The sequence below is a fragment of the Limulus polyphemus genome, unplaced genomic scaffold (genome assembly GCF_000517525.1).
Source record: "Limulus polyphemus unplaced genomic scaffold, Limulus_polyphemus-2.1.2 Scaffold7758, whole genome shotgun sequence".
Lineage (NCBI taxonomy): Eukaryota > Metazoa > Arthropoda > Merostomata > Xiphosura > Limulidae > Limulus > Limulus polyphemus.
In genome coordinates, this window is record NW_013673368.1 from 18,372 (window position 1) to 29,297 (window position 10,926).

Below are 10,926 nucleotides of genomic sequence, written 5' to 3' on the forward strand. Positions count from 1 at the left end.
GAAGGTATATTAGATTAATAATCATGATAAGATAACTTTATACGACGTGAAGGTATATTAGATTAATAATCATGATAAGATAACTTTATACGACGTGAAGGTATATTAGATTAATAATCATGATAACTTTATACGACGTGAAGGTATATTAGATTAATAATCATGATAAGATAACTTTATACGACGTGAAGGTATATTAGATTAATAATCATGATAAGATAACTTTATACGACGTGAAGGTATACGGAATTAATAATCATGATAAGACAACTTTACACGACGTGAAGGTATGTGTGATTAATAATCATGCCACGTTAAAACCCAAACTCTTGTGTGTTATCATGTAGTCGATTGTGTTATGAGGTTTCATAAAAATAGTCACAGTTTAATATTTAATAACATTTCAGTGTTTACTCTGAAGACTGGACCTTGAAAAATCACATAGAATAAAAAATATGGTCATTCCCAGTTCGTTTCGGTTCACATAACATAAAATGGCCTCTGCCGAACTAGAGAACCTGTTTAAAGCTTGTGACACCAGAGGGACAGGATATTTAGGACAAGAGGAGCTGCGAGATTTATGTGCTAAGTTTGGAATCAGTACCCAAGACGCCGATGCTATATTCGAGGACCTGGATCACGACGGAGATGGAAAAATCAATTTTGAAGACTTTTCCAAAGGTTTTACTGATTTTCTCACACTTTCTTCGACACCGCCTGGAAAGGAAATGGTTCTCACAAACCCGATTCAAAAACAAGCGTTCGATCCTTACTCGGATTCTTGTCTCGACGACGAGAAGAAACAAGTGGTATTCCAAGCCTGGCAGAACTTAACAAACGAGCTAGGAAAAGCTGGGAATCTTATCAGGTCAGTTGAACAAGTTTAGGTGTACTATAGAGAGTAATTTGTTTTCCAACAAGGTGTTTAAAAATATTTTTTACTACAAAAATAAAAATATAAACGATACAACAAGTGGTACAACTAGCCACTAATAGGTCAAAAACAGACAGTTATTTGACTAAATAATTCATAATAACATTAATAGACATTTAAATAAAATTATTACCAGCGTCATTGTGATATTTTATTTCACCAGTATCTCGAACTTTGAGATTTATTCAGTTCTTTTGTAAAATAATGTCTTACATTAAATGTTTCCTGAAAGCTATGTTTTAATTGGTTGAGTTTCTGGAATTTCGTTTCTAAACGTTGATAAGGCTTTCTGAAATTACTGTTTAGTATTAGTTTTTAAATTGATTAAGCTGTAATTATTCTTGACTGAGCTTTAGTTTTGAGGACTGTAAGTTATTTACGTCTAAAGGATCTGCACGTAACGACTTTTCAGTGCTTTTACTTCTTATCTATAATAGTTATAGAACCTGGCCAATGTGTCCTATTGTAATATCTATAGAAGATGTCCAGTCAACCCGGTTGTACTATCTATGGAAGACGGCCAGGGTGTTCAGGTGACTGTAATATCTCTGGAAGGTATTCAGTATGCCCAGTAACATCTATACAAGATGACCTTTGTATCCGGTTTTAACATCTCTCTCTAAAATGACTAACCTGTCTCTGGCTTGTAATATCTTTCTAGGATAGCCAATCTGTTCTGCTGACAATGTTATCTCTATAAAGTAGACAGTGGATCAAGTTGTAATATCTATAGAAGGTAGAAAATGTGTTCAGTTATAATATACATACAAGATAACCAGAGTATCCGGCTGTAACATCTCTAGAAGGTAGACAGTGTGTCTGTTGTAATACCAATATAAGATGTTCAGTATCTCGGGAAATATATTTACAAGATTACCGGACTCTCTAGCTTTAATGTCTGTAGAAGGTAGACAGTGAGTCCTGTTGTAATATCTAAAGGTAGACAGTGTGTCCACCTTCTAGAGATATTACAACTAGACACACTGTCTACCTTCTACAGGTACTACAACCAGACAGTGTGTCCGTTTTTTGTAGTACCTGTAGAAGGCAGACAGTGTGTCTAGTTGTAATATCTCTAGAAGGTAGACAGTGAGTTTGGTTGTAATATCTGTAGAAGGTAAGCAGTAGTCCGGTTGTAGTACCTGTAGAAGGTAGACAGTGTGTCCGGTTGTAGTACCTGTAGAAGGTAGACAGTGTGTCTAGTTGTAATATCTGTAGAAGGTAAGCAGTGGTCTGGTTGTAATATCTATAGAAGGTAGATAGTGTGTCCGGTTGTAGTACCTGTAAAAGGTAGACACTATTTCTGGTTGTAATATCTCTAGAAGGTAGACAGTATGTCCGGTTGTAATATCTAAAGGTAGACAGTGTGTCCGGTTGTAGTACCTGTAGAAGGCAGACAGTGTGTCTAGTTGTAATATCTCTAGAAGGTAGACAGTGAGTTTGGTTGTAATATCTGTAGAAGGTAGGCAGTATATCTGGTTGTTATATCTCTAGAAGGTAGACAGTGTGTCCGGTTGTAATACCAATACAAGATGTTCAGTATATCAGGTAATATCTGTACAAGATGACCTGACTATCCGCTTGTAATATCTATTGGAGGTAGTCAGTGTGTTCGGTTGTAATTATGGTTGGTAACCCAAATGACGTATTCGGTTCGTTGTTTTCTTTCCCACAATAGGTGTTTCTGAATGTTACCTTAAAATAAGTAAAATAACAATCAAAAATACTACACGCTATTGTATCATTCTATTAAAATATGCTATTTGAATTATATGAGTTATTAGTGGACATATATATATATATAACTGAAAGCCACAAGAAAGAAATTTCTTTTTGTATGTATTCACTCTGCCACGTAGTCTAATCTGAGTACTGTGAGTCGCTTTTTTTTCTTCATATATATTAATCATTCGTGTGTTAGTTTTGTGCTTGGAAAACATATACTTCTCGGTAAACTGTTGATCAGTTGTTGATACAGCTGACTACAGTATCACGTGATATGTGTAAAGGCACCTTAGATTTTGAATCACACATTTATAAAGTTGAGATACAACATTCTGTATGTTTTAACTGGTCATAACAAGAACTCGTGGTAAAGTGTTAGTTCATTGGAAATAAAATATTGATCGCACAGTACCCCATATTTTGAATAATGTTAGTTTGCAAACATGTACTGTTACCACATTCTTTAACCAGAAATGATATTTACTCAAAACGGGCTGGGCCTAATCACCTTTGCTGTCCTGATATGTGACTACTTTTATCAGGTGTCTGGATGACGTATTAAAGTTTTCAGTGTCAGGAATGAAACGATAACCTTTCATGTGCCACAAAATGGTTACTAATAGTGCCAGCAAAATTACTGGGATGACGTCATCCTGAAGCTATTTGGTATTAAAATATGAATGGAATCATCATATCGTTTCAAGGACTCATATCTAAACACGAAATACAGGCGGATTTCTCTCGGGAAGAGAAAATTAACTTCAATAAAATAAAAACCAGCATTGCTACTAATTTGTTTCCTCAAATACCTCGGCTAGCTTTCACGGAAGTTAAAAAATACCTCGGCTAGCTTTCACGGAGGTTAAAACATACCTCAGCTAGCGTTTACGGAGGTTAATAATACCTCGGCTAACTTTCACGGAGGTTAAAAATACCTCGGCTAGCTTTCACGGAGGTTAAAAGATACCTCGGCTAGCTTTCACGGAGGTTAAAAAATACCTCGGCTAGCTTTCACGGAGGTTAAAAGATACCTCGGCTAGCTTTCACGGAGGTTAAAAAATACCTCGGCTAGCTTTCACGGAGGTTAAAAGATACCTCGGCTAGCTTTCACGGAGGTTAAAAATACCTCGGCTAGCTTTCACGAAGGTTAAAATAAAATGTATTCTTTTAAGCAGTACTCTAAAAGCCCCCACCACCCTTGTGGCTTAGTGATAAGTCTGTGTAGTTACAAGCTGAAAATCGGGTTTCGATACCCGTGGTGGGCACAGCGCAAATAGCCTATAGTGTAGCTTTACGCTTAACAACAAACAAAATGTTTCTATAATTCTGTGTAAAATTACAAGTTAACACATCAGCGTGGAGATAGTCTAAAAAAATCATGTTGTTCTCAAAAATATTAGGGCAGGAATTTATTCAAACTGAAGGTTAATTTGAAATGTGTGGATAAAGGAAGTTAAGAGATCGTCCTCTAATCCATTTAGGTACGTAATTTTACACATTTAGGTACATAGTTTCACAGAAGATCGTGAGTCATTGTGGTTTTATATCATATCTATTGTTTGCTCGTTAGGCATTTTACAAAACAGAATTACAGGTAATAAAAATTTGACAAATTTTAAAAAGGTTTACTCACTAAAACCCACAGAACCATTATAAAGGTTGAACAGAAGTGTTTGAGAGATTGACTTTTTAACTACTGATTTTTAGCAGACACCAGGAGTCAGCAGCTTGTGTAATACTACTTATTGTGAAAAGTAATATTTCAATGGATATGTTGTATTAATTTTAATTTTTTACTCACTAAAACCCACAGAACCATTATAAAGGTTGAACAGAAGTGTTTGAGAGATTGACTTTTTAACTACTGATTTTTAGCAGACACCAGGAGTCAGCAGCTTGTGTAATACTACTTATTGTTGAAAAGTAATATTTCAATGGATATGTTTTATTAACTTTAATTTTCCTTTCAAAAATGTCCCCATCAACAACCATATGAAAAAACAGTAATAGTTTCCTCGTTGGAGCTTCTTATAAAATGATTTGGCAGCTAGTCAATATTGTTTCTTGTTGTTTAGTTGAGAGTGCTTGGGACGTGTGCAGGTAGTTAGTACACATAGTACGAAATATATCATCATTCCAGGTGTAGCTTACAACGTACTTGAACTGAAGTGAAAATTGTTGTACCAATCATGTATGCAGAGAATGTTCAAATTATAATAAATTAAAACACTGTGTAGTTACAAGAAGAAAAGCAAATTCATTAGATTAACTTAAAAGCCTTTTATGCGTGTGCGTAAGATACTCTTCCCAATAAAATTAATAATATTCATTCTTTACCTCCTAGCGCCCCCCAGTGGCACAGCGGTATGTCTGCGGACTTACAACGCTACAATCTGGGTTTCGATACCCGTGATGGGCAGAGCACAGATCCATTGTGTAGCTTTGTGCTTAATTACAAACAAACAAACAATACCGAATTCGATGACGAGGAACCCACTTTGAGACTAATAATGGCTGGAAACGGCTTGAACGGGTAATGAAGAAAAACTTTATTATAAGTTACCTGATGATGACAAAACCTTGTCGAAACGTTGTACATTTGCTGTTACGTTAAACTTATGTTAAAGTTTTTCTTTATTACCCATTCAAGCCGTCTCTAGCCAATATTAAACAAACAATACCTTTTAGCACTGGCCCGGCGTGGCACCTGGTTAAGGCGTTCGACTCGCAATCTGAGGGTCGCGAGTTCGAATCCCCATCCCACCAAACATGCTCGCCCTTTCAGCCGTGGGGCGTTATAATGTGACGGTCAATTCCACTATTCTTTGGTAAAAGAGTAGCTCAAAAGTTGGCAGTGGGTGGTGATGATTAGCTGCATTCCCTCTAGTCTTACACTGCTAAATTAGGGACGGCTAGCGCAGATAGCCTTCGTGTAGCTTTGCGCGAAATTCAAAAAACAAACAAACAAACTTTTAGCACTTTTATAAGCAGCGCCATCTCTGAGATAACTGATGCATTATTATTATCTGACAGAACAGCCCCCACTGGCACAGCGGTATGTCTGCGGACTTACAACGTTAAAATCCGGATTTCGATACCTGTGGTGGGAAGAGCACAGATAACCCATTGTGTAGGTTTGTGCTTAATTACAAACAAACAAACAAACTGACAGAAGTTAATATGTGGGGTTTTAGTAGCCTGCTGTAAACAAACAAACAAACTGACAGAAGTTAATATGTGGGGTTTTTAGTAGCCTGCTGTAAAATACTTTACAGCTGTGTTAGCTATAGAAACTGAACAAGTGTAACCCGTCAGGCTAGAAAAATTATTTTTTTCATTAAAGCAGAGGTTTTACTTTTTTTAACTTAAAAAGTTTACTCTTCTCCCAATCAGTCATTTCAAACCAAATATTGTTATATATATATATATCTGTTTGAATTTTCTTACACCAAACACAGTCAAAAGTCAGATATATTAATTCCCTACCCAATTTACAAGATTGACATAAATTGGTAATTGCATTCTCTCAGAAACTGAGGTTGATTATTGGATTAATGCTACAAATACGATAATTACAGTAAGCGACAGCTAACTTTGACCACCTGCCTCATTTATCAGTAGAAATGATTGGAATTCGAGTATTTAATATAACAAGTAGTAATACGTATTTGTACGCCAAAATAATTACTGTATTAATTATTGAAACACGTGAAAAATACAGAATAAAAAAGAACAAAATGGAAATCATTATGGCGCGAACGCCTTATAATAACAGTTGTTATAATTAATTATAATAATGCTTTGCCAGCTTGAAAAAGGCGTTCGCACCATAACGATTTTTGCTGTAACAAATGTCTAATAGAAATAGTGTTCCGACTCTTGCTGTATCCCAGCCGGCCTGATAAGTTCGATATGAGCGAAACGCGTCATCAGCAACGAATATGTTGAACATAATGTGGTTGAAATACTATCACTATACACTCTTCTAATTCTTGAAAATCCCCAATGGACTAGATAAAGAATGTAGTGTTTAAAATGGAATAGGCCTAACACTAAACATAATTCAAAAAGAAAGTCAGTTGTAAACAGTGCATTCCTAAATTTTATGTATATTAATACAGAAATATTTTTATTGTAATTATACATTTGATGTATGTTACCAGTCGAGTATTTAGATGGATCTTCTTAATAATTTTCCTGTTTTTTTGTTGTTTTTTACCTTTTCTTATTATATGTATGTTTTATTTTCAAATCTTATATTTCCTAAGTGCTCAATTTCTATTTAATGAAATTGTAGAAAAATCCTTTGGCAACTCTGCTATTAGCTTCAGAGATTACAATAGCACTAAAATTCTGAGTTTGGTTCCTGTGGTGAGATATACCAGATATACCATTGTACAGTTTTTCTCTTTAAAACAAACAAGAAGTAACTAAAGTGCTATTGTCAGTGAATTTATTGGAAATTAAAGGAATTATTTAGTGGATAAAATGTGAAAAAAATGAATGTTTTACTTGGTCTCCGGGTTTGAATTACAGCTTTGCATTTTTTCCCTTTAGCGAAGAGAAACTTCTGGATTTGTACAAAGTGCTTCAGAGCTCTGAGCGTCCACATTTAGTTTCATATTTTGAAACGGTTATTGGTGATTTACTTGAAAACGTCAGAAACCTTCAGGAAGAAAATGAACAGCTGGAGAGTTCTTGGAAAAGGTAAAAGTTGATTCCTCAAGCTTTAGTTATCAGGAAAATCAATTTCAATATCGTTTTATCTAAGACCTTGAGTGATTAACTCCATCAGCTTGTGACTTAATTGACCTGCTGAGTTGAAGGTGAAACAGTGACTCAATTAGCCTGCTGAGTAGGATGAAACGGCAATTCAATTAGTCTGCTGAATTTAAGTGAAAGAATGACTCAGTTTACCCCTGGCCGAAGTGGAGTGAAAGAATGACTCAGTTTACCCCTGGCTGAAGTGGAGTGAAAGAATGACTCAGTTTACCCCTGGCTGAAATGGAGTGAAAGCATGACTCAATCAGACTGCTGAGTTTGGGTAAAAAATCTTGTTCTATCGACGTCTGTATTGGAGTGAAACAGCGATTAAATCAGTCTGCTGAGTTCGAGTGAAACTATGACTCACATCAACTTGTTGAATTCGGGTGAAACAGTGATTAAATCGGTCTGCTGAGTTCGAGTGAAACTATGAGTCACATCAACTTGTTGAATTCGGGTGAAACAGCGATTAAATCAGTCTGCTGAGTTCGAGTGAAACTATGACTCACATCAACTTGTTGAATTCGGGTGAAACAGCGATTAAATCAGTCTGCTGAGTTCGAGTGAAACTATGACTCACATCAACTTGTTGAATTCGGATGACACAGCGATTCAATTAAATTCCGATGTTGGGCTAAACAGTGATATTTAGCGACAGGTTTCGTCAAATGAAAGTTGAAATGCTGTAAACCCACCCATCTTGTTCACTGGAAATAGATATCGATCTAATCAAGACTGCAGCGGCAAAAGTTATTGCCAATTTTAACTGAATATTAAATATAATCTTTCCTGCAGGAATACCATGTTGAAAGTGAATGAAGATTGAGGTGTAAAGTTAGTTTACTAGGTCATGTGCTTTTCCAGCTCAGTGATATACAACTGTCAGAGTTTCATTATTTGAAAAATGTATTCAACAATATATCATACAAGAGTCGACAAACTTAAGCACAGTGAACTCTGTTTTCTGCTAATGTTCTCCTTAAGTTTACCCAAGACACTATATAAATTTTTCTTTATCCAAGCAAAATTTCGTGGATATTATGTGCATTTAGAATTACTTGAAAAATAATAACATTATGTATAAATCCCTTACTTAGAAAGACCTTAAAAACATTTCGAAGTTAGATAATCTTTCATCAGTGGTGAAATGGGGTGTGTCCAAATATCAAACAAAATATATTTTGATCATTAATTCGAACACTTGCAGTTGACTGATTTCTGACAACCAAGTTTAAACCTTTTAAACAGGTGGCTGTTTTTCAGTTACCTTGAAACAAAATAGAATCTGCTTGTAAGTAGATGTCACGAGTCAATATAACCTTTGCTTGGTAATGAAATAGAAATGTGTTTTTATATTTCATGAGACAATGTTGTTATTGATCAAAGTAGGCAAGTATTGTTGCGGTAAACATTATTCATGCCAGAAGCAGTTACACAGAAGTGACTGAAACGTCATCTTCGCGCTTATCACGAGATAACGCAATTATTTGGTCATACTGAAAGCTTATGACGAAGCTTCACGATAAGTCTTTTAGATAATTAATGTCTAAATAAGCTTCCAGTTACGAAGAAACTTATTTTTTTGTCATTAATGTTTGTTTCAGGTTTACGTTTATTAATATTGTACAGCTACATGTATATTATCATAAACAAACAGTGTAGTTGGAGTATGATGACGTATGAATATTAATTTTCATTTGGTGTGATGTATCGAGTGAATTTGTTGGATACGTTAGTCATTTGTAAAACCACAATTTGGAGTTTTTTATGTCTGAAATTAAGAGAGAGTTGTGATGAAGCGCAAAATAAATTCAAAATAATTCTCATTATTTGTAACTTATAAAATGTTTAATGAGATATGATAAACTTAAAATATATTTATTTAAGTCACTATACATTTGTGTTTGAATCATATCTATTTAGTTCACTATAAATATGTGTTTGAATCATATTTATTTAAGTCACTATAAATATGTATTTGAATCATATTTATTTAAGTCACTATAAATATGTCTTTGACTCATATCTATTTAAGTCATTATAAATATGTATTTGACTCATATCTATTTAAGTCACTATAAATATGTATTTGACTCATATCTATTTAAGTCATTATAAATATGTATATGACTCATATCTATTTAAGTCACTATAAATATGCCTTTCACTCATATTTATTTAAGTCATTATAAATATGTACATGACTCATATCTATTTAAGTCACTATAAATATGTATATGACTCATATCTATTTAAGTCACTATAAATATGCCTTTCACTCATATTTATTTAAGTCATTATAAATATGTACATGACTCATATCTATTTAAGTCACTTTAAATATGTATATGACTCGTATCTTTTTAAGTCACTGTAAATATGTATTTGACTCATATCTATTTAAGTCACTATAAATATGTATATGACTCATATCTATTTAAGTCACTATAAATATGTCTTTCACTCATATTTATTTAAGTCACTATAAATATGTATTTGACTCATATCTATTTAAGTCACTATAAATATGTATTTGATTCATATCTATTTAAGTCACTATACATAAGTACATGACTCATATCTATTTAAGTCACTATAAATATGTATATGACTCATATCTATTTAAGTCACTATAAATATGTATTGACTCATATCTATTTAAGTCACTATAAATGTGTATATGACTCATATCTATTTAAGTCACTTTAATTCGCTCTGCATATACATACGTGTTTTATTCATATATATGTATAAGTCACTTTAATTCGCTATACATATACATACGTGTTTTATTCATATATATGTATAAGTCACTTTACATGTATGTTTGAAACATATCTATTTCATGTATTTGACTCATATCTATTTAAGTCACAATACACATGTGTTTGAATCATATTTATTTAAGTCATTATAAATATGTGTTTGACTCATATCTATTTAAGTCATTATAAATATGTATTTAACTCGTATCTATTTAAGTCATTATAAATATGTATTTGACTCATATCTATTTAAGTCATTATAAATATGTATTTAACTCGTATCTATTTAAAGTCACTTTAATTTACTATACATACGTGCTTTATATATATATATATATATATATAAAATCACTATACATATATGTTTGAATCATATCCATTTTGGTCACAATACGCATGTGTTCGACTCATATCTATTTAAGTCTCTGAACACATATCCTTAACTCATATCTATACACATGTGTTTGAATAATATTTATTTAAGTCATTATACGTATATGTTTGAATCCTATCTAGTTAAATCACTATACATATGTATTTGAAACATGTCTATTCAAGCCATTATACATAAATGTTTGTATCATGTCTGTCTGTCAAAGAAACTTCATTTGATAATAAGCTATTAAATATGGAAATATTTAAAGTTGTATTTTTGATAACATTTGAATGTGAATGTTCATCATATATGTAATTTTAAAGATTAATAGCTGTATGTTCATCATATATGTAATTTTAAAG

The 10,926-nt window shown here is 33.3% G+C and overlaps 1 protein-coding gene across 1 annotated transcript in view; it reads left to right on the top strand.

Moving 5' to 3' along the window:
* Positions 1-10,926, top strand: part of LOC106474843 (ras and EF-hand domain-containing protein homolog) — a gene marked incomplete at its 3' end in the record, with an annotated part of 23,007 nt that overhangs the window by 4,069 nt on the left and 8,012 nt on the right. Inside the window, exons 2-3 of the mRNA XM_013935538.2 lie at positions 408-868; positions 7,217-7,366. Coding sequence (XP_013790992.1) covers positions 495-868; positions 7,217-7,366 — 524 coding nt within the window. The remainder of the gene's footprint in view (positions 1-407; positions 869-7,216; positions 7,367-10,926) is intronic.